This window comes from Vipera ursinii, assembly GCF_947247035.1.
Source record: "Vipera ursinii genome assembly, chromosome: 3".
Taxonomy (NCBI): domain Eukaryota; kingdom Metazoa; phylum Chordata; class Lepidosauria; order Squamata; family Viperidae; genus Vipera; species Vipera ursinii.
This window is the reverse complement of record NC_139516.1, coordinates 106,449,236-106,473,423: the sequence shown is the minus strand read 5'-3', so window position 1 is coordinate 106,473,423 and position 24,188 is coordinate 106,449,236. Positions and strand designations below refer to the sequence as shown.

General features: G+C 41.5%; 2 protein-coding genes across 6 annotated transcripts in view; one reads left to right on the top strand and one right to left on the bottom strand.

The window, feature by feature from the left end:
• The window catches only part of SMG7 (SMG7 nonsense mediated mRNA decay factor), a 69,782-nt gene extending 65,930 nt beyond the window's left edge, over positions 1–3,852 (top strand). For all 3 annotated transcript variants that reach the window (XM_083359068.1, XM_083359067.1, XM_083359066.1), the window contains 3 exons: positions 444–614; positions 693–841; positions 1,648–3,852. In XM_083359068.1, coding sequence (XP_083215194.1) covers positions 444–614; positions 693–841; positions 1,648–1,761 — 434 coding nt within the window. In that variant the 3' untranslated portion in view covers positions 1,762–3,852. The remainder of the gene's footprint in view (positions 1–443; positions 615–692; positions 842–1,647) is intronic.
• The window catches only part of NCF2 (neutrophil cytosolic factor 2), a 518,710-nt gene that overhangs the window by 485,439 nt on the left and 9,083 nt on the right, over positions 1–24,188 (bottom strand). The window contains exons 5-15 of one of the 3 annotated variants that reach the window (XR_014492066.1): positions 22,743–22,850; positions 21,735–21,794; positions 20,511–20,554; positions 19,899–20,040; positions 11,858–11,920; positions 10,647–10,722; positions 10,237–10,256; positions 8,900–9,045; positions 8,708–8,816; positions 8,095–8,239; positions 4,596–5,037 (exon numbers count right to left, since the gene is read on the bottom strand). Coding sequence is in view for 2 of the 3 variants with exons in the window: in XM_083359090.1 (XP_083215216.1) it covers positions 4,931–5,037; positions 8,095–8,239; positions 8,708–8,816; positions 8,900–9,045; positions 10,237–10,256; positions 10,647–10,722; positions 11,858–11,920; positions 19,899–20,040; positions 20,511–20,554; positions 21,735–21,794; positions 22,743–22,850 (1,020 nt within the window). In the remaining variant the exon portion in view is untranslated. Of the gene's footprint in view, positions 1–4,058; positions 5,038–8,094; positions 8,240–8,707; positions 8,817–8,899; positions 9,046–10,236; positions 10,257–10,646; positions 10,723–11,857; positions 11,921–19,898; positions 20,041–20,510; positions 20,555–21,734; positions 21,795–22,742; positions 22,851–24,188 lie in introns of those variants that run through there. The other 2 variants (XM_083359090.1, XM_083359091.1) reach the window with 2 other exon arrangements.

The window sequence follows — 24,188 nt, the reverse complement described above, 5'->3', positions numbered from 1 at the left end:
GTAGGAATATCATAGAACTTCAACTTTCCATTGAATTGTTCAGCAAATATTACACTTTTCCTTTTCTAAGTAATTTTCCTTTTAGTGTCAACATACACCTGCTCATTATGTTTCTACTTATATACGTATATGGGTGCGCTCTCTCTCTCTCTCTCTCTCTCTGTGTGTGTGTGTGTGTGAGAGAGAGAGAGAGAGAGAGTGTGTGAGTGTGTGTGTGAGAGAGAGAACTGAAAACCTATTTGCAATCTTTGTGATATTCTTAGTGCAAAGAAAACTTGGTATCTATAATGCTCACAGAGTCCAAAATCATTTATGCGTTTGTCCATTAATGAATAAAAGTGAGTCCAAAATTTAAATTAATAAAACCAAAATCTTGCATAAAACTAAAGAGATTAAATCAGGAGATCACCAAGTTGACTTTTTTCTAAATTGCTGTTCCATAGATCATTCAACACCAGCCAGCCAGTCTCCTCACTCCTCTAACCCAAGCAGCTTGCCAAGCTCTCCTCCAACTCACAACCATAATTCAATTCCATTCTCCAACTTTGGGCCCATTGGGACTCCAGACAACAGGGATCGAAGGATAACAGATCGATGGAAGACAGATAAGCCAGGTGAGTGAAAGGTCTTAGCGTCAGTTTAATTTCAGTGGTTTTCAGGGACACTTAACTGTTACTCTTGCTCTCGTTCAGCAATGGGAGGCTTTGGCCTGGACTATCTCCCAGCAACGTCATCCTCTTCAGAGAGTAGCTGGCACCCAAACAGCACCCATAGCGGTACCTGGTCAGCCCATGACCCATCCATAGAGGATTCATCAGCTGTCCTTATGGAAAGTCTGAAGGTGAGCTGCATATTGACTCTGTCCCCTTTTTTGTCAGGTTATACATTAAATATGGCAAGATTCTGAAATGCTAATGATGTATCCTTTGCGATATTTTTCTGATTCTTGCCATTTGCCAATTATATTGTGATCTATTTGTCTGTGAAGTATGTACAATTAAGATGTAACTATAGGTACTTAATAGTCCTTTAGTTACAACTACAATTATGACCACAACTTCCATCGCTAAGCAGCATGCTCGTTGAGTCACTACATGACCGTGCTTGATTTTCTGCAAATCAGGCTTCCCTCATTCATTTTGCTTGTCAGAAGCCACTGGGAAGGTTACAAATGGTGATTACATTGGCCCAGCATGCTTCAACTGTCATAAGTACATGTCAGTTGCCAAGAGCCTGAATTGGGCTCATGTGACCGTGGGGATGCTGGTATGGTCGTAAGTGCAAACAAACAAGTCATAAGTCACTTTTTCCAGCACAATCATAAATTCTAATGGTTGTGAAACAGATGGCCGTAAGTCAGGGACTATCTTATCAGACTACCTTCAAGTACCCAACATATTTATTGTATTTATCATTTGCATATGGATAAGTTGTGGTGGCAAAGCATTTCAATTCTTAACGAATATATTTTATGATGCTTTAAGGCTAGGTTCAGCCATACTGTGCCAGGAAGAACAGTAAGTCAGAGACAGGAAAAGCTAGAGAAGTTAGTAAGGAAATAAGCAGTGCCTTGAGATATTTTTAGTATGCACTTTTTATGCATCAGATTCCAACTTCATCTTATGGGGTGTTTGTTTCTTTGCTTAGTCTATCTGGTCCAGTTCTATGATGCATCCTGGACCTTCTGCTCTGGAGCAACTGTTGATGCAGCAGAAGCAAAAGCAGCAACGTGGGCAAGGTGCCATGAATCCACCACACTGAGAACAAAAGAGGTGGCAACCTTTGCAATCGAAAGCTCCATACATCATGGCATGTTGGGTTTACAGGACTGTCCCACACAGTTCTGTGCACGTGGCAGCCTCTCTTCTGTTGCTTGATGTCAGGAGGGCGTAAGTGCTCCACCAACCCACTGAGTATGCACAAAAATGAATGCAGTGCAATGGAAAACCAACACCAGGAACTCTCCCATCCCACCAGGGCCCTCTGGAGGGAGAGAGGGACTGCTGTTTATCTCACAGTAACCTGATATCACCGCCTCTCACCTCCTCCATCGTGCATGTGCCCAGCCATGTGGGAAAATAAAAAGATGGGAAAGAAGAGCAGATGGAAGAAGCCACTGAGAACTTCTCAATCCTCTTCCTCAGTATTGGGGAACCTAATAGGAATCTATTACCTATAGCTTTGCTGACTGAGAATGTAGTTGAAATTTATTCCTCAACGTCTAAATTTCGAATTATTACCGTCTCAGTAGTAAGATCACACTGAATTCTTCCATACACAAATGTGCTTTCTAGTCAGTGTGTAGCACCCCTCGAGTCACTGGTCCAGCCAGCCAGAGTTGGGTAGTGGTAAATTGACGGAAGGGCAGGTGTCTGGTCTCCTTCGTTAGGTAAGGAGTTTCACGAAGGAGAATTTGGTCCCTCCAGTGTCATTTCCACCTCTTCTTCAAAGGTTGAGTCTGGACAATTGTGAATGGGTTAAGGATTCCAGCAGTACTCACATGCAGTGGCCACTGCCAGCCCTCTGTTCAGGGCAGCACACTGCTGCTATGGGGTTTTTAAGTTAAATGGTTCAGATTCCTGTACATTTTATGATAGCGTAGTGACCAGTCTGATGAAATGGCAAAGCTGGCCTGTGCATTCACAGCCTGACTCCTTTATGTAGGTAGGTAGAAGCTTTCTGTGTCTTTTTTTTCCCCTCCCAGCCCCTTTTTCTAGCCTATCCCAACCCTGCTGGTTGCTTGTAGTTTGGTTCTTCATATGCAGCATCCCACCAAATTCTAGCAAGATAATGGGAAGCAAAGGAATTAGTCTGGACAGAACAATATAGGCAGTCTCTTTTGCCATTAAGTATATGTCCACAGAATGGAAGCTCAAGGCAACAAGATGCCTGAGAGGGAACCCATGCAGTCAGCTATCAGTCCCCCTTGTTCCAATAAGGATGCAGAAAGGGGGAAAAGTTTGAACTTGATATTTATTGAGCAGAAGGAAGGCTGCAACTCTTCTTGCATAGGAAACAAGAACATTTCTTTTTTTTTTCTTACCTTTTTTATTTTTTTTTATTTGTTTCCTGGGGTACCTATGGAAACAATCTAAATATTTTAAACTTGCGAATGCCGGAGTACGTATGTGTATGTGTATCAGTTCAGGATCTATGAACCACAAAAAACAGCTGCAGAGCAAAGCACATCCGGAGTCCACAAGTGATACTGGAATTGGGGAACAGCCCCAAATAGACTATATATAAAAAGAAGCTGAATGAGGCAATGCTCTCTCTAGGATAGGAATTGAACTCCCTGTGCAAGCGGTGTTGCTGCTCTGGGTTATATTGCTTAAAAAAACTTTCTTTAGAAAACGTAAAAATAAAAATAAAAAACCAACCCTCAAGGATGAAGTTCTTGCCCTAGTTGTGCTTCTTTAGCTCCCTGTCCCCTCAAGCCAGCTTCCGTCCCTCTTCCTTTTCCCAAGTTTGTGTATTTGAGCTGTGCACCCCAGCAGCTGCAACATTCCAGTGTTTGAACAGCCACTGATTCTTGCACTCTAGACAACCTAACCAGATCCATGATCTCACGCTCTCCACAGTGCCAGAATCCCGACCCATCGGTTCCCATTTCTGCATGAGAAATCTGGTATTTGGAATGTTTTTTTTTTGGAATCTTTTTAAGGCAGGGCTCCCTTCCCCATCCACCCTTTTACACACACGCCCTGCTGTGGCTAGAACCTCGAGGGAAGGAGAACCCCCAACAGAGAAAACTGGTTTGTGTCGTAAGCTTCTTTTGTGTTTTTGTCTGTCTGTGCGAGACCTGCAGCTGCTGAACTCAGCTTTGCCTTTAATTAAACCATGTTCTCTACAGCCAGCCTCGTGTAGTAACATTTCTTTAACCAATTATTTCTTGATTGTGAAACTCAACTGATTTCTTTGTGGCAGAGGATATCTCTATGAACAAGTAGAAGGGATTTATAGAGTAATGCATACAGCAAGTGAGTAATGCATACAGCAAGTGAAGCACAGCAAACGTTGCATCTTCTACAGCAAGAAAAAAGCTATTTACCAGCTGTGTTGTATTATTTCAATTACTGAGTTGGACAGAAGACTTGGCAATGTTTGAGAGACACACACACTCAGTACTAAATGGATTTCTAGAGTTGGATAGTTAAGGTTTGGCAGACTAAACTCTTTGGAACCACCTACAGGTAGTAGCCCTTTTATTAAGGAGTTGCTTTTTGTGTTAATAGTAGTTGGAAAAAAATACACATTGTGTTTTATAGAGAATATAACAAAACTACATCTTTTAAAGAAGTATTGGCAAAAATCAAACACTTGAACATTGTACTACTTTTCAACAACCTTAAACGTAATTTTATTTCAATAAAACACTATATAGCAGTTGAGCTAATTAATTATTATCACTTGCTAGAGATGGAATACCTTCAGATTATGCTTTTCCATAATTGCAGCTCTCATCTAAGATTTGGCGGTTCAATCTTAGATTTGCACATGTACCTTTGAAGCAGAAATTGAGGCAGCTGTAGCTTCTGCCCATTTTTCTTCATGGCGCATTATTTGCTTCTGCTATGCGGTATTTAACATTTAACATTATTTGCCATAACAGAAGGTAGCCAAACATTTTGAGATCTAAAAGATACATTTTTCCTATGTTTGGACATGATAACTCTATTGACAGTAAAGAACGTTGCCAGAGATGGAAACTAAAATACTGCTATTAAACATGGATCCAGTTGCAAATAGCTGTCACTTTAGGTAAAGTATAATATAGGAGAGTTATAAACGATAAGCATTTAAGCATAATACACAATCAAAATAATAGCAAGGAAAAAAGAGCTTCAACTGGCAAGGAAAAACTTTGATATAATGAATGAGTTGCTTTGGAAAAAATAATGATTTTCTCAGTTCTTTGTGGGATTTCAAATTATTCTTCAGAAATATTGTCTAGATTTTGATTGTATTCTTCAATGTATGCTTTGGGGAAAATGCCCACTTTCCCATTGCACGTGCCTTCCAACCACTCTTCATTCACTATAAGATAAAATAAGATTGAATCATAAGCATCATTCATTAAGGATGAAATGGGAAATTCAATTCAAAGATGGGTGCTTCATGTGGAATTCTGCAAAAAAAATATGTGAGAAGCCTTTGGGATTTGGTAATGGTATAAATGGCTTAATTGTGGAACTCTCAGTAATTGAACCATTGTAATTGAAAAGACCCAGAAAACTACAGACCAATCAGCCTAACTTCAATAGTTGAGAAGATATTGGAAAAATAATTTAAAAAAACATCTGTGAACATTTAGAAGCAAAGTTATAACTAATAGCACGGGTTTGTTAAAAACAGATCATGGCAAACCAATTTTATTTCGTTCTTTGATAAGAGTGATTAAATTAGTAGACCAGCGAAATGCTGAGTGCATAGATTTCAGCAAGGCATTTGACAAAGTAGACCTACTTCTTGGTAAACTAGAAAAATACGGGATAGACAGTATCCCCACCAAATGGATTTGTGGCTGGCTGACAAACTACTCAGTGAGTAGTCTTTAATAGTATTACCTCTACATGGAAGGAAGGAAGCAGTGGGGTACCACAAGGTTCTGTCTTACTCTTCAATATCTTCATAAATGAGTTAGATGAGGGAATAGAAGGGAAACTCATCAAATTTGCAGATGACACTAATCTGGCAGGAATAGCCAACACCCCAGAAGACAAGCTCAGGATTCAAAAAGATCTTAACAAACTTGAACAATGGACCCTATCCAACAACATGAAATTTCATATGGAGAAAAGAGGTTTTACACCTAGGCAGGAAAAACCAAAGATTCAAGTACAGATTAAGCTCAAAAACAATAACAGGGGCCTTGGAGTCCTAGTGGACGAACACTTAAACGTGAGCCAGCAATGTGCAGCAGCAACCAAAAAACTTAATACAATCCTTGATTGTATGAACAGGCATAGAATCAAAATCATGTGAAGTATTAGTACCGCTTTATAAAGCTTTAGTAAGACATCTGGAATACTGCATCCAATTTTGGTCACCACATTACAAAAAAATGTTGAGACTTTGGAAAAAGTACAAAGAAGAGCACCTAAGATGATCAAGGGGCTGGAGACAAAAACATGAATAGAATAGAGCTGGAAGGGACTTTGGAGGTCTTCTAGTCCAGCCCCCCTGCTCAAGCAGAAGAACGTATACCATCTGAAAGAAGTGACTGTCCAGTCTCTTCTTAACCTCCAGTGATGAAGCACCTACAGCTTCTGAAGGCAAGCTGTTCCACTGGTTAATTGTCCTCACTGTTAGGAACTTTCTCCTTAATTCCAGGTTGCTTCTCTCTCTGATCAGTTTCCAACCATTATTTCTTATCCTGCCTTCTGGTGCTTTGAACAACATGAACAACAGTTGTAAGAATTGGTATGGCCAGTCTAGAGCACAGGTCCCCAACCTTTTAGGCACCAGGGACCGGTTCTGTGGGGAGGTTTTTTGGTGGACTGGAGGGGGCATGGTTTTGTGTGCTTCATCACTGGTGGTTTTTAAGAAAAGACTGGACAGCCAACTGTCTGAAATGGTATAGTGTCCTGTTTGAGCAGGGGGTTGGACAAGAAGACCTTCAAGGTTCCTTCCGGCTCTATTGTGATTGATTGGAATGCTGCTTGAACTTTTCTGTGAGGGAGAATACGGCTATTAAAGGATGGGACTATGTGTGCAATAGTGTTAAGGCATTAAAACAAAAGCGGGAGTTTTTATTAAAATTACTGTCAGAAGTTAGAAGCCTAATTTGCTACTGTTTTGGTAAAAATATTAATGCATTTGTTGGTAAAATGTGTGAATGCCTGCTTGATGCAAAATGTATATGAATTGGGAAATATGGGGGGGGAAGTAAATTCTGCAATAGAAGCATAGGGTTGTGGGATTGTAAGACTTAATATCAGGGCTGTGCAGTGCTTTGTATTGAAAGGGAAAAAAATGATTTGGAGCACGTAAAGGTGTTCGCATTGTACATATCTGTATTTTCTTCAGCAGCTGCATCTTTCTCTGGGGTTGCACACTTGCCTAATGCAACCCAATCCTGAGAAAAGTTGTGTTTAGTTTTAGTAGTTGTAGTTCTGTACCCCAGTGTGTTCCAGAGCATCTTTTTGCTTTCAAATACAAAGTCTAAACCCTACTCAGTATGATTTTTTTTAATCCCATTTATATCCCGCCCTTCTCCGAAGACTCAGGGCGGCTTACAATCTAAGCACAAATCAATGTGCTTAGCAATAGCCTTCATTCTATGTATATGCCTGCTTATTAGGGCTTTCGCCCCCCCCCCCAGTGGCATTATTACAAAGTCAGCTTATTGCCCCCAACAATCTGGGTCCTCATTTTACCTACCTCGGAAGGATGGAAGGCTGAGTCAACCTTGAGCCTGGTGGGATGCGAACCTGCACTAATTGCAGGTAGCTGGTGTTACTTAAGGAGGCATTAGCCCACTGCTGCACCAAGGCTCTAAGAATTTTGAGCTAAGAAGCTGTAGGCTTCTCAGTTGCTGTGCTACCATCTAGACATCCTGTCCATCTCTTTTAATAGCATGAACTACACATTGCCACAGGTGTATGTAAAGGAAATGAAGAGGTGGTTGAAAAAAGGCAACAGAAGTGAGGAAATGCAAGATGCCCAGAGCCAATATTTCAAGGCAATCAACATTGAGAAAGATAACTGGTTGGAAAATGGAGCTGTAAAGATGGTAAGTCATGAGAAAAGAGATCAATACTACAGCACTGTATTTATTTTCCAAGAAAGAAGAGCTGTGAATCTGAGCTCCAGAAAGAACTTCTGTGCAAGGTGCTAAAACTTGGAAACTTTCTTCACAGTATGATCTACCAACACTTAATTAACACATTCCAAATGAAATTCATTGAACTTGCAAAACAAGGGGCTGAAGTCGAAGTAAATGTGTACGCTGCAGATTCCTGTAGTTGGAGCTAATTACAGTATTGCTAAGATGAAAAATTGGAGTTAAAGTTTCAGATGGAGGAATTGTAGAAGGAGAAAGATAATGTCCCAAATCACTTTTAAGTTTCAATAGTTTAAGATAAAATTTACCTTTGGCCAGAACAACAATTATATCCCCTTTCTGAAACTCCAGATCTTCTGCCTGAGTGGCTTCATATGTATAACACGCTATAACTTGTGTTAGTATTTTCTGCTGTGCCTCCTCACCATTTTCCATTAAATTATGTTTGCTGATCTAATGTGAGAAAAAATATCTTTAAGTATCTCTTGATGCTTTCATAATTAGAAGTTTGGTTTTTTTCAAAAAAGTGCCTTCATTATAACTGCTTGAATTGCTGTTATTTATGTGCATGCATATATTAAGCTTTTAAAAAAACAGAGCACGAAATTTAACAGAAAAAAAGGAAAAATAATTAATTAATAAAGGCCCTATTTAGCTACCTTAAATGATACAGCATTTTTCCAGATGTACCTTTCAAACTGGTAGGTGCCAAATATCTACTCCTATTCCTAAACATCTTACATTATTATTTCAGAATAATATCAGTAGCATTTTTAACTTTTACAGTCAAAAGATTTCTGTGTGGTTTAGATGCAATTTTCAGAGATTACTGATCTAAATTTTTTTAAAAAAATATTCTCAAGGAATTATATGTGGCGCTCCCCAACATGGTATATTGCTTTCTAAACTAGACTATCTTACCTCATTGGTGATACACCACAATGTCAAGCAGTTGTTCTTTGCATGGTTCCATAAGGTTGTCATTCCATTTTCATTCAGACTCTGGTCCTTGCCATCTATTGTCTGATAGCTAAGCAACAGAAAACTTGGTGAGGACCAAAAGGCTTCATCCCACTCATTAGGAGCGAAGTGCTGCTGAGTGGTCTTGCTTACCTCAGTGTTGTGTGTTCAGGAGAGAGTTCCAGTTTCTTACACACCTTCTCTAAAAGGCTGCTATAAGATAGGTTGGGACTCACATGCAGGGCTATTGTGAATTTGTAATGCACTTTGATGATATAAAGTGTTGGAGATGCATCAAACTGTAAGAAAAAATACAAGAGCCTGACAAGTTCATGATTTCCAGTAGCCTATTTGCATTTTCCAGGGTCATATGGAGGGGAAGCATCTGCATGAAAAGTCATGCTAAAATTCTGTTATGTACTTCAGGCATTACAGTGGTTAAAACTGGTGAAAGTAGCAGAAAAGGCTGCAGTGCCATTTAAAATGAAAGGTATATAGAGGCAGCAATACATTTTTTTTATTTTTGTATTTGCATGCTGCCCAATAAATATTTCTTGAATATTTATTAAAACATCAACATATGTATTATAATGGTGCAAAGCATTTGAAGTTCTAATTCAAATGACATGTTTCAAGTATGAAGTAGATGGTTTCAGAAATATTTCTGAAGTGGCATTCAAAGAACAAAGTGGCTGTCTTGTACTTAAAATAGGTCCTTTGAATTTGAAATTTTAATTTTTTTGCACATCCTTAAATATATGTAAGTCAAGGATATTATGCGGCACAAAACAAAACCTGTAAAAATATCTAATGTCAAAAAGAATTCTTAACAAATTTATTTTAAAATGAGGCATAAAATAAGAATCTGCTACTAAATTCTTGTGCAATTAAACAATAAGAACTTCTAGCTCCTAATGGTTTTAACAGAAGAAACACTCCCCCCCCCCGACTTATTAGGCTGCTAATTTCAAAGAGAAAACAAGATAACTTGTATTCAAGAGAATATACTTGCAAGTTTCATTTCTGAAAGTAAAATGAAGTCCCTGCACAAGTCCCTATACAAGCACATGTTCAAACCACTAGTTACAGTATAATAGTTTACATTTTAGCAATAGCAATAGCACCTACAGAGTCAACATATTGGCCCCAACAATCTGGGTCCTCATTTTACCAACCTCGGAAGAATGGAAGGCTGAGTCAACCTTAAGCCCTTTAGGACCAAACTCTAGACTGTGGGCAGAGCTAGCCTGCAATACCGCATTCTAACCAGTGCACCACCAGGGCTGTAAAATTGTTTGTACTGAGTAAATATTTTTATGAGAGGCATAATTTGAGATGATAGCCCTGTTTATATATTACTTTTAAATATTTGTATAAGATGCTGTGTCCTCTGTGGAATTAGGAAACCTATTAGCTCTTTAATTAACAGCAATTATTATTGCTGTTTTGCCTGTCCAAAAGCTCACAATGAAAGGAAATCATATATATACCTTCAGTTCTCTTCTGTGACCTGCAGAAAGCAGAACAATTGTTACATAAAAATATTTCTTAAAAAAATAACACCATCTTTAGACTGCATTGCTTGATTTAAATCATGATTTGTTAAATGATTCCTATGGTCTCTTTGTAAATTGGTATTCATAAATATGGTATAACATAGAACTGGAAATTACAATACTGAAGAGAGTTTATTATCATTAATCAGAACTGCAGTTTATGCTTATGTTAATACTTCCTTCTCATAATTCGTAAAGATGGAGAATTTAGACAGAGCAGAGTAAGTATCTGCTTTAACAGCTATGTTGGAGGGTGGGGGGGAGAATAGATTTGCAGATAGCTTTTGTGATAGCCTGAAACTACCACAAAACAGAATTATTTCCTGTTTGTGGTTTTTACTCACTTGAAGGAAGGTTAGGGAAATCTGGAGCAGCAATGCTTGGTGGAGCAGGGATATTTATATCTTTGTTGTTTTCTTCCTGGAGAGAATGGAAATAGCTTGTCAGAGTCCTGAGGGTAGTATATGCAGTGATTGAACTGTCACAAAATATACAACACAAAACAGGTGAGGTGATCTCAGCTTGTTGGGAGTAGTAGTCCAGGTTTGGATTTGTCATATACAACTCCATAAAAAAAGATACACTCCTAGAAGAGAGCATTCTTTCTGTCTGATGTGAATCTTTGCCACTTTTTTCATCTGGCTAAGTTGTCCTGAACTCCTATCTCTTGGGCTTTGTAGAGAGGAATTCCATGGATAAGACACAAATTGTATTCACACCATCTCTTTAAAATGAAGGTCAGCATATGACAGATTAATAGGTCCTATCAGTGGGGAGGATGCTTGAACATTATTTTTTTCCCTCAATCTTAATCTTGTATCTAAGGAAACAGAATAGCTTTATATACCTCCAGGCTACCATGAGCTAACTGGGGATGGATGGATGACAAATCAATGGGTAACTAGTTGAATAAAAACTTACTTGAGTACATTTTAACTCCTAATAAACCTGGAATGATTATTTTATTGATATAGTGAATGTTCTCCTAAAGAAGCCCAACTGAACAAAGCAGGAAAATTAAATCCTCTCCAAGTCATAACCTTGTGATCAATCTTAATTGTGTACTGGCAGAGTAGTATTCCCCATTTCCAGGTACCATTTTACTGTTTACTGTTGCCAGGGCTTTTTTTCTTAAAAAAAAAAGGTGCTGGAACTCTCATCTTGGTGGGTGCAGGAGGTGGGGGGCGGCGCTGCTGGGGTCACGGGTGGCGGCGTGCTTGGAAACCTCTCTCTTCTCCCTCAGCGTGGCTGGCTCAGGATTTCTGGGAGTTGAAGTCCATGAGTCATAAAAAAGGGCCAAGGTTGCCTAGCCCTGCAATAGGCTTTCAGACGGAACTTTTTTGTTGTTGTTGCAAAAAAAAAGGTGCCCATTCCGAGCGTTCTATGAGAAAAAAAGCCCTGACTGTTGCTAGCTAGAAAGAGATAGTTTAGCTAAGAAGTCCTAAATAATATGCAAGGGAAGCATGGAGATACTATGCAGCTTCATTTTTTGATAAGCAAATCCAATCCATTTTCTTACCATTAATTCTTACCAACAAAATCACTGGGCTCTCACCTGGAATACAGGCTGGTTCTGCAGTTCCATTGGCTGTAAGTAGTTACAAGGCACAATCCCTTGCTACACAGAAGTCAAAGCAAGAATTTTTAACATTAGATGCATCCAATTTGTATGAGAATGAAAAAAAACATTCAACCATTCTTTATTTCTAATCTCTCTATGACAGAATTTTTATTTGGCTGGTACCTTCTATTTCAGAGCCATGTCATTCCTCTACAAGTGAAAGTTCAAACTCACAAAGCAACTTCCTTACATTCACTTATGGGTTCCAGTTATCTATCGCTTGTGTTTGATCACCAATACTGCATTTTATTACCAGCATGATTATGATGTACAATGTGAAAAAAACAAATTCTAATGATTTTTGATATCAGCTTAGGTATAAAGAAGAAAAACCTACTATCTTAACCTGACAATCTTGTCTCTAGAGGCATGTTTCCTTTGCAAAGGGACTTGGAGCATAATTAGAGAAGCAAAGTTACTGCCCTAAGGAGGGTGTATTGCTTTTAGGCAAAAATAGTAACTCCAGGCCACAGGACATCCTGAATCAAAAACCAGTTCTTGAACAGAAATGTTCAGCAGCAAGGGGGAGAGGGGATCATCATGTAATATTAGATGACCCTAGGAAAGTTTTGAAGCCAGGTTGCTAAGCGGTAAGTGGACTGACCTACAACAAAAGGACTATAGGTGGCACTGCTATGGGGGCACCAGTGCAGCATTTGTGTGGCTAGATGTTGAATTTCCCAGAATGGCTTCTATAGAAATAATATATTGGTTTATTTATTTACTTATTTATGTATTAAATTTATATGGCTGCTTGTGGTACACTCAATTTTAGGTCACTCACAACAAAACACATAAAACAGCAAAACAAACAATTGTATCTCCTTTACAAAAGATCACATTTCTTGCCATGGTACTATAGCATCAACTTTACATCCACCGACTCATCTCCATCCTGGCCCATGGCTTCAGCGAAGAGATAGATCTTTATGGCCTTCCAGAAAGCTAAAATATATCTAAGCTAAAATATTAGGCCAGAGCAGCTATGGGGAAGGCATGATTCAGAGGAACCACTGGATGACAATATTTATGAGAAGGGCCTTGGAGCATGCCCACCTTGGCTGACCTGACTGTTGTGTCCAGTCTGGCAAGTGATCACGCGGAGGCAGTTAAGGTTAACTGTTTATTCTGGTACACATGGCCAAAAACTGGCCTTACCTGCCCGGCTGCCCATATATGTACCCCAGGCGCGCCAGGCGCTGGCCAACCCGCAGGCTCAGATCTCCCGCGCTTGCCCTGGTCACCCAACCCAGTGTCCAGGGATTCCCACCGCACGGATTGGCCAATCAAGTGGCCGGACAGGTGTATACCTAATACCCCTTTCCCCCCAATTTGGGTCTGCTTATGCCTGGCATTCCCTTCCAACAGCCTCACTGCCTTATGTAATCTTTTAGGTATGCCGGGGGTCTGTGTGTCCTGGTAGGGTATCTCCCCGGTGGGCTGTTGGTTTCTGGCCCCCTCCCCTGTGCTGGTCTTGAAGGCCCTGGCTGGTCCCTCCCTTGTCCTTGCCCTGCTGGCAGTGAGGCTCCTGTGGGCTCCCCTTGCACAGTGCCTGTGTTTGGCTTTGGTGCCCCGGGTTCGGTTATGGTGTCCCTGGGTCCCTCTGTCTCTGGTGACCTGGTTGCAACCCTGGTGTTGGCCTGCTGTGGGGTGTCTGGAAGTGTGAGTGTTCCTCTGTGTGTGTTGCTTGGTGGCTGCTGGGTCTGATTGTGTGTGGTGATCTTTTTCCTGAGTTGGTCGATGTGTCTCCTGACCAGGCGTTCCCCTTCCCCTTCAATAATGTATGAGAGTGGGCCCAGCTTGTCCACCACCACTCCCGGTATCCACTTGTCCCCTTGGCTGTAGTTCCTGGCCCACACTGGGTCCCCAATGTTCAATGTCCTGGCCGTGCACTCCTGTTCCGTTTCCACTGTTGCCTTGTCAGGATGGAGCCTATCTAGTTTGGTCGTGAGTTTCTTGCCCCACCTAATTTCTTCTGGGCTTTTCCCAGTTGCTGTGCACGGTGTAGTGTGTTGTGCCAGCAAGAACTGTGCCAGTCTTTGGGGCCAATCACCAGCAATGATCCGGCGTAGTGCATCCTTGGTGGTCCTCACGTTCCTCTCTGCCAATCCATTGCTGGAGGGATGGAAGGGGGCTGACGTCGCGTGCCTAATCCAATTGGCCTTGAGGAAGTCCTAAAATTCATTAGATGTGAATTGAGGCCCATTGTCGGACACAATCACGTCAGGTAACCCGTGGGTAGCAAAGATTCCCCTCAGGACCTGTATGGTCTTGGCTGACGTTGTGTTCTTAACAGGCACCACCTCTAACTACCGGGAGTAGCTGTCGACCACTATTAAGAACGTTTGACCCTGAAATGGCCCTGCATAGTCAATGTGTATGCAGGACCAGGGGTTGTGTGTAGCCTCCCACCTGTGGACTGGTGCATGGGCCTGTTCTGGCCTGGACCTCTGGCATAGGTAGCACCCCGCTACTCTCTCTTCGATGGCCTTGTCTAACCCTGGCCACCATAGGTGACTTCTGGCCAGGGCTTTCATGCGCACTATTCCCTGGTGTCCTTCGTGTAGTTCACTGATGACTCTCTCCATTAATTTTTCTGGCACTATCACCCTGTTTCCCCATAATAGACAGCCTAGGTGTGCTGATATCTCGTCCCTTCTCCTTAGGTAAGCCTGTAATTGTGGTTCCAGGTTCCCGTGTTTCCACCCCCCTGGGACCCAGGTCGCCACTCTGCTTAGTACTGGGTCCTTGCTGGTGGCATTGGCGATGTCCTTGGCTGTCACTAGGCATTCTGGGAGTTCTTCTATTGTTAGGATTTGGCTCGCTGGGGCTGGGTCTGTGTCAGTGTCTGGGAGGGGTAATCTGCTGAGGGCATCTGCATGACCCATTTCCTTCCCCGGTCTGTATTGGATGGAGAATGTGTAGGCTGACAGGAATATAGACCATCTCAACATCCTCGGTGACATTATTTGTGGGGTCTGTCTGTCTGTGGTGAATAGGCCTAGCAGGGGTTTGTGGTCAGTAAGTATTGTGAATTCCCTCCTGTATAAGTAATCGTGGAATTTCTTTACTCCTGCCACTATTGCTAACGCCTCTTTGTCAATTTGTGCGTAGTTGCGCTCAGCCTTGGTTAGGGTTCTGGAATAGTATGCTATGGGTCTTTGTTCCCCGTTACTGTCCCAGTGGCTGATCACTGCCCCTACCCCATATGGTGAGGCATCACATGCTAAACAGATTGGTTTCCCTTCAATGAAGTGGGTTACTGTGGGCCTACTGGATAGTATGTCCTTTAATGTTTGAAAACTTTTTTTGTGTTGTTCCAGCCACTGCCATGTTGTTTTACTGTCTAATAGTCTGTGCAGTGGTTCTGCTATGGCAGCCTTGTGTGGTATGAACGCGTGGTAGAAGTTTATTAGACCCAAGAATGCTTGAAGCTCTGCCTTATTCTTGGGTTCTGGAGCTGCCTTGATTGCCCTTATCTTTCCCTCTGTTGGGTGTATGCCCTGTGCATCTATCCTGTATCCCAAAAATTCAGTGGATGCTACTCCTATGGAGCACTTCCCTTTTTTTAATTTGAGCCCTGCAGCTCTAAATCTTCCTAATACCCTTTCCAACCTTTCAGCTAATGCCCCCTCATTTTTTCCTGCTATCAATACGTCGTCAAAATAGGGGCACACCCCAGGAATACCTTTCAAGGTCCTCTCCATCACTTCTTGGAAAATACCTGGGGCTGTTGCTATTCCAAATTGCAGCCTGTTGACTCAGAATGCCCCCTTGTGGGTAACTATTGTCTGAGCATCTGCTGCTTCCCTGGTGACTGTTAGTTGCAAGTACGCCTGCGCCAAATCGAGTTTAGCGAAAATGGCGCTGTCCTGGATGGTCGCGAGGACCTGCTTCACCGTCGGGACCGGGTAAGCATGCTGATTTAATGCTCGGTTTAATGTGGCCTTGTAATCGGCGCAAATCCTCACGTCCCCATTAGGTTTTAGTGGGGTGATGATAGGCGTTTCCCAGGGGCTCCCTTCTACCGGTTCCAGCACTCCCTGGCCTACTAGTTTGTCTAGTTCGTTTTCAATTTTTTGCTTGAGTGCGAAGGGCACTCTCCTGGCTTTTATTCTTATGGGCGGTACTGTGGGATCTAGTTTTAGACTGATCGGTGGCCCTTTGTATCTCCCAAGTGTGCCATCGAAGACGTCTGCGTATTTATCGCAGACGGACTGTAAGGATCGGTGTTGAATCGTATTGAATCCCCCGACCCATATGCCGAGAGGCTTGAACCAATTGAGGCTGATCAGGCTGGTTCTCCGGCCTTCGGTGACTAATAGTTTGAGAGGCCCCTTGAACCCCTTAAAACTGACTTCTATGGTGACTGTTCCTTGTACTTTTATGGGTGACTTTTGGAAGTCGGCCAGCTGGATTTGTGTATGTTTAATGGGGACCCGGCGGCCACTTCTGGCCTCAATGCACTCCAGGGTTTCCCTCGAGACTATGGACACTGCCACCCCCGAGTCTACCTCCATTCTGCAGGGGATGCCCTGTAGGCGGACCTCGATTTGTAGTTTTTATTTATTTTTTATTTTATTTTAATTCCATTTATATCCCGTCCTTCTCCGAAGACTCAGGGCGGCTTACAAGCTTAGCAGTAGCCTTCATTCTATGTATATGCCTGCTTATTAGGGCTTTCACACACACACCCCAAGCGGCATTATTACAAAGTCAGCTTAATTGCCCCCAACAATCTGGGTCCTCATTTTACCTACCTCGGAAGGATGGAAGGCTGAGTCAACCTTGAGCCTGGTGGGATGCGAACCTGCACTAATTGCAGGAAGCTGGTGTTACTTAAGGAGGCATTAGCCCATTGCTCCACCAAGGCTCTTTAGTTTGGGGCTAAGCACTTGGTTGATGGCCTCGATTGACCCACGGTTAGGGTTTCGTGCCTGCGGCCTATGGGACCCTTTGCCACTGTTACCGGGGGTTACCTTACCTGTGGCCCAGGTGTCGATGTCGTGAAGGTTTTCCCGCGGTTTGCTTCTGCAGATGCTCTGGATGTGGCCGGTTTTTCCGCAATTCCTGCACTTTGCGTTCCGGAATCGGCACCCCGCACGGGGGTGGTTTCCCCCACAGCTTCTGCATCTGGGTTCTGCATCCCTGTGCCTGTTCAGGCCTTCCCTTGGTGGTCTTGTTTGTTGGGCGGCTGGTGGTCTTCTGCTTCGGTCGGTGTCGTCCGCACGGGGTGTTCTCACTGTGGCTTTTCCGAACCGTCGGGTGACTTCGTTGATGTCTGTCTCCCATGGGTAGTCCTCCAACCCACATCCACAAGGCACTCTTGGTGGATGGATCCGGTCGCACCGTTGCTGTTGTGGGGGGGGGTCGCGTTGTCCGGTGGCTTCATACGTGAGCAGTTCATCGAGGACTTCTTGTAAGTTCCCTGTGGGCTTGGCTATTATTCACCAGCATGTATCCCTCGACTTGGCCTACGTATTCTTCCCAATCTTCTGGGTGTCTGGGGTCGAATTCTCTGATTGAGCCGACTTGCGCCATTCTCGCTCATTCATTCACGGAGTTGTTGCTGCTGACGGCTCTTTGAATTTCCCGCTTCGCGTCTGCCTGTTCTCACGCTTTCCTCACCGCCGTTCTGCCGATCCCACCCTTGTCGCCACTTTGTGTCCGGTCCGGCAAGTGATCACGCGGAGGCAGTTAAGGTTAACTGTTTATTCTGGTACACGTGGCCAAAAACTGGCCTTACCTGCCCAGCTGCCTAGCTGCCCAGGTGCTCCAGGCGCTGGCCAACCCACGGGCTCAGATCTCCTGTGCTTGCCCTGGTCACCCAACCCAGTGTCCAGGGATTCCCGCTGCACAGGTTGGCCAATCAGGTGGCCGGACAGGTGTATACCTAACACTGATGATGGGCAAATGCCCTCAAGGAGAGGGGGTTGTGCAACTAACCTGGCCTTCTGTCATTTATATCTTTAACCAGATTGTACCCAAAAAGATACTAGGAGCCAGTACAGCTCATAAAACAGCAGTGTAGCATGGGAAATTGCAGGATGTCCAGAACTGAATGTGCCATTGCATTCTGGACCATTTATAGTTTCCAAGTGATCTTCAATGGCAGCCCCATGTAGAGCACATTGTAGTAATCCAGTCAGGAAATAATTTAAGGTGTGAGTGACTGTGACCAAAGCCTCCAGTTCAGGAATGGGTAAAGCTGGGGCACACAATAAGTTTGTGCAAAGACCTCCTTTGCCACCGCTAGCACTTGCTCTTTGAGCAAGAGCAACAAATCCAAAAAGACCTTCAAATTGTATGACAATTCTGTCTGGAGAAGTACTGTCCAATCACAGTCAAACGTACCAGACTGAGGGTGAGGAAAGTGGGGTAGCAAACCACTCCACCCTGCTAGGGTGAATTACATTTGGTCTTCCCTATTCAGGCCCTCACAATCACCTGCTCAGCATGGAGCAGGGTTGCATAGCTCAGTATCATCCTAATACTGATGATACCATGCGCCATGCTGCCAAATGACATCACTCAGTGATTTCACATAGTTTTTAAATAGTGGTAAGAAACTCAGGCCCTGAGGCTCCCCATACAGACCTCCTCCTTCCCCCAGCAAACACTGATTGCAAAGAAGAAGGAGAAGCACTACAAGACAGTGCCCCACTCTCAATTCTAACATTTTAAAGGGACACCATCCCTTTCCCAAGCCCTTCAAAGATCTAAGTACAAGTAATGCTGTTTTGGTACTATAACCCAGCCTGAACTACAACTGAAAAGGGTCTAGATAACCTGCTTTGTCCAAGGCCATCCAAAGCTGGATTCCTACCACAGTCTCAACAGTCTTCCCCAAAAAGATGAAGTTAGAGACTGACAAAAGTTATTCAATGTTCTGCAATATCATTGGATCCAAGGATGGCTTCTTGAGAATAGAGTGAAACATTACCACTTCCTTCACAGACAGACAGACACAGAGACAAGCACACAGACAGAGATTTGCTTTTCCATATCTCTGTCCCCTGGCACAAATTGAAGTCTGATAGAAATTACCAATTTCCTGGGAATGAACTAAGGATTAATTAATTAATACCATTGGCTTTAATGGCAAAAAGCAGCCTTTCCAAGCTAGTGGCTTCCATGTATTGGAATTTTCCTGATTCTAGTGACTACCAAATCTGGAGTGCAAAAATCCAAACAACTATAACATGTCAGCAAAATTTTTTGGGATGTTTTTAATGCATCAGTTGGAGGCAGACCTCTGGTGCTTAATTATTGCCAAACAGGAAAACCAGCACATCCATACTAATGCTGCTAATAAAAATTGGAAATCAATGTATTTATAAAATATATTTTATAAACAAATAAATAAAATATTTATAAATAAATTTATAAATAAATAAATAAAAATAAATTTGTGTGGCACCAGGATAAGAAAGTTATTTAGCATTTTAATTACTGTAGGCATCTTCACCAAACTTCATTTTGTTTTTGTGGTGAGATGAAATAGGCTTATCCTTAGCAACATTATTCTGAGCTCTTTGAGTTGAGGTATGAATGTAATAATGCTATGTATGTAATTACAGGAAATAATAAAAACTGGTAACCTACAGCTCAGTGCATCAGTTCAGTGCACTTAGAATTCAGGTCCAAAATGACATCAACAGTTAATGTAAAAGAGGCAGCTATTGTCTCTTATGGAAGTGGTTCTCAGAATTTTTTCTCTAACAGACCCCTTTACGTTTTATTTTACTATTCAAAGCACAAAGGGCCACTATGAAAATATTTTTCATTGGTATCATTGTCTAAACCATATCATATTACGAAAATTGCTTGTCCATAGTATTAGTTTCACAGCTGGATAATCTGGCCCAAGCCAAATGTCTTGTGAGTTTTGAAAAACCCATGTCAAACAGACTCTATTATTTCACACACTTTCTGTAGTCTATCTGCAAATTACAGTTTTAAAGACTTTTATTACCTTTCCATTAAACACAACAGTAGCCCAGTTGTCGTTCTCCTTTTTCAAAACAAAAACAATGTTTCCAGGAACGACTTGAAGCTCTTCTGAAGTTTCAGGAATAAATTCATACAAGACTCTGTGAGGTTCTCCTTGCAGTGCCCTACATAAGTAAGCAATAGTATACAGTAATAGTTCATCCACTGATTCCTTTTCTATACATTCCAATTTCCCAGGGGAAAAAAATCAACCAAAAGAATACAAATAGGAATCGGTCATCAACACCATTTCATTCAGTGCATAATATTTCCACTAATGTATAATACTTACGATGCAAAGGTGGTAGCATTATGAGGAAAAGGCCTCAAGTAGATCATTCTGCATTTTACAATATCTGCACATTTATGTGTCTGGAATGTTTTGGTTTTTTTGTTTCATTTAAAAAATGATGTTCCTATCTATTATAACAAACTTTCATCTTACATTAATTAGTTATAGCTAATGATATATAAAATGTTGTGTATCTACACGAATTCTGAATTTATTGTAACTATTCTTTATGTCCTCTTGGGAGAGATTGGCTGAGGGAATAACTGATGGACGTTAGTATTCTTTGGACTTTATTGATCTTACCTGAGGACTTCTGGTGTTTTAGGTCTGGGAGGTGGATCTGATGTCTGTAAGCATAGCATACATATTAGCTTATTCCTATCCATCAATAGTAGACCTTCAATCTTTTCTAACAGAAATCCTGAGTTCACTTAGACTGAAGAGGAAGTAGTATTTTTTTCCCCTTCCCATATCCCATCTAGGAAACAAATTGGTAACGGTTTTTGTTTTTCAAGTATAGGGAAAAGTTAACCCATATTTAAAAAGGTAAGATTTCCCCTGGCAGTCATGTCTAATTCTTGGGGGCAGTGCTCATCTCTGTTTCCTAGCTGAGGGAGCCAAAATTGTCCAAAAATGCTTTCGTGGTCATGTGGCTGGCATCATTATACACCAAAGTGCACGGAATATGTTACCTTCCCATTGAAGTGGTACCTATTTATCTACTTGCATTTGCCATGCTTTTGAACTGCTAGATTGGCAGGAGTTGGAGCAAGAACAGGAGCTCACCCTGTCATGTAGAGCTTGGGTCTCAAACTGCCAACTTTTCAGTCAACAAGCTCAGCATGCTAACCCCCAGGCCACTGCACCCCCTTAACCCATATTTAGCTCCTAAAATAGAAAACTACAGGAAAAGGTTTCTAGTCTCCTAGCTCCCTTAAAAAAACCCAGTCTTCCATATAAAAATCAATTTCTTGGGAAATTAAATATGATAGTAAGGATGTCCTTGTTACCAAATAGTTTATTTTAATCTTCCATCTTATGATAAGAAACACTTAAGAGTATTTCTCTTGTCTCCTACACAGGATGAAATACCCTGTGCCCTGCATGCTTACAAGTTTTGAAACTTCTTGTGTTCTACTAAAAATGAAAATAATTATTCAGTTTAATTAAATGGAATTTTGTATGGCTAAAATTAAAAACTCATAGTGTTAATTATTCCAAATGATACCGTCATAATCAGGATTCTAGAGGACCCACCCTAAACCTCACTTCTTTAAAATAGCAGGCATCTTGATATGTGACATCACTTCAATTTACTTCATCTTGTGAAATAAGTTAAATTTTCAGCCGTTGGATGGAATGGAATAGCAGATAAGACTTTGAAAGCGTGATGGCCAGAACAGCAAATGGAGACAGATCATATTCTGAGAATATGCCTGCAAATGGAGCCCAAGGAGGAAACTAAATCATGATTCATGATCAAAGCAGGAGAACATGGGACTAAGCAAGATAGTGATTCTGTCTTACCTGGGGCTGAAGAGGAGCAAAACCTGAAAAGTCATCATTGTCTATCACAGATGCCACAACCTAGAATGGGAAGAAAGGCTTGTTTTTAATCTAATTTTACTCACCCAAAAAAGTCAAAACTTCCTAACACTGTTATTTCACCATCCTGCCCAACTGAGCATCCAAATACTAAAACACTAGTGTGAGATAAATGATAGTTATTTGCATTTGAACACAGTCACCTGTTCTGTGCCTCTTCTTTTGCTCCTTGAAAATAAGCTGAATTGAGTGACCTATTCTCTGTTTCAGCAATGATGAAGAATAAACCTGTATTTCTTAAATAACTCTATTCTTAATGCTGAGAAATCCTAAACAATCTTACAAGAATAGCTACATAGCACAGGATATTCTATTGGGTTTACAGGAATACCTGTATAATGTGGGCGTTACGTATTGATGTAAATTACTTGTAAACTGTTGAGTAATAGTTAACTGCTATGTCTGTTTAAACTCCAGACTGCTTGTTTCCAGAACTGTTAGATTGTGTTTTGAGTGGGAATTAATGCTTTAATTCTGTTGGCTGCCATCTAGCGGTGGTCCGTATAAATACGGTAGTAGTTAAAAGGCAGTTAGTGCTGCTTCTCTGTTAACTAAATAAACTTGTTGCTGTTTCACTGTTCTGCCTCGTCAATGCCTCACCGATCCTGAAACATAACAGTGGGACATTTAAAAACTATTTTTTAAAAAATTAAAGTATTGAAATGAAATGCAATTTTTAAACACCTCTTCAAAGTATATTTAAGATTCTCCCACCCACCCAAGAATATCAAGGACAGTTAGTCTCAAAATGAACAACAATTTGATGCAGACTAGGGGCCCTGCCATGGGAAAAACAGAATTTGCTCATGATGTTAAAGGTATTCATGGTGTGACTCACTGACCTCCTTTAGCTTGAGACTTCCTTCTAGAGCCCCCACCATTACAAAATTATCTGAATAATTCCATATTTGTGACAGGCTAAATTCATACCGTGGCTTTCCCTAAATAATCTTTCTTCTCCAGCTGTGCCACATGCTTTTCGTTTGGCCGAAATAACTTTCCTTCAGGGATCACTATGGGTTCAAACAATCTTTGCTTCTGCACATATCAAAAACAAAAATAAAGAACAAAATCAGCCTGTTTCCCCATCCCAATAAGTGAAAACATAGCTTCTTCAAACATCATTTATTCCATGCTTTTTATAATAAATTAGGTGAAAAGAGTCTGCAGTGCACCATCTAAATTTCATGATGAGATGGCAGAGACAGAAGTGGAGAGAAGGCCAGAGAATCCAGCAAGGCAGCAGATTTTTGTCCAGATCTGCCAACCAGTACTTCTGATCCCTCCACCATCACTAATGGTAGGGAGTAGGAAGGATAAACAGTCAAAATAATGATTGCAGCAGCATGATCAAATCCCTGCTTTTGTATTGCATCAATGTCGCTTACATGTACAAAAGATCAGAGTTTTAATTACATTGCCATGGCCACCTTCTTGATTTTTTAAAAATTCCCCCTGCAGAGACCACTGTCATCAGTACACACCCTTGGCAGGTTACTCCTGATACAATGTGATTTCCCACAAAAAACAATTCTGCCATCTTAATTTAGAACCTCATAACAGGCTGCTACTCAATCACCAGCTCCTCCTCCCTCCCTCCCTCCCTCCCTCTCTCTCTCTCTCTCTCTCTCTCACACACACACACACACACACAGAGAGAGAGAGAGAGAGAGAGAGAGATCAAGAAAAAGAGAGAGCTTTTTTTGTTCTCAGATAGCTCACATCTGTGTTTAATGTAATTACAGAATCCCAGAATAGAGAGAGATTGTAAATAGATAAAATGATGTCTTCAGAACATGAGAAAGATCCATCACCTGGACATTAAGTGTCTATATATTTTTAATGTTTTATATTAAATGTCTGGCCATCTAGACATTTTTGTCTTTTAAGTTAAAAGAACAACTTCTTATCCTTAGTAACAAAAACTCCTAATTAGATTGTGAAGTAAATAGGGTTCTAAATCCCACTTTCTCTTGCAGTAAGCTTGACAGTATTGAGTTCTATTAACCAAAGGAAGTGGAACTGAAGTCTCCTAGTGCACACTAAAGATTGCATTGCAAAGAGAATACCTCAATCCACCCTTGGCTGCTTGACACTTGATAGGACTCTTTATTGGGCTCTCCAGAGCAAAGAGTTGGAGTCAACGCAAGAGAATGTTTCATTTTCTACATGGTCTATCCAAGCTGCTTCTCTTCAGTGCCAAGTTTTGAAGAGACAATTCTCATCCTTCATTAGAGTTTTAATCCTCCGTGCAGGTAAGTCACATACATCTGTAATAAAGACCCCTTTCAGGCTGATACCAAATTTGCAACTATGAGGGCAGCAGCCAGCATGCATAACAGTATTCAAGCTGTGAAATTCATGCACCATTTCTAC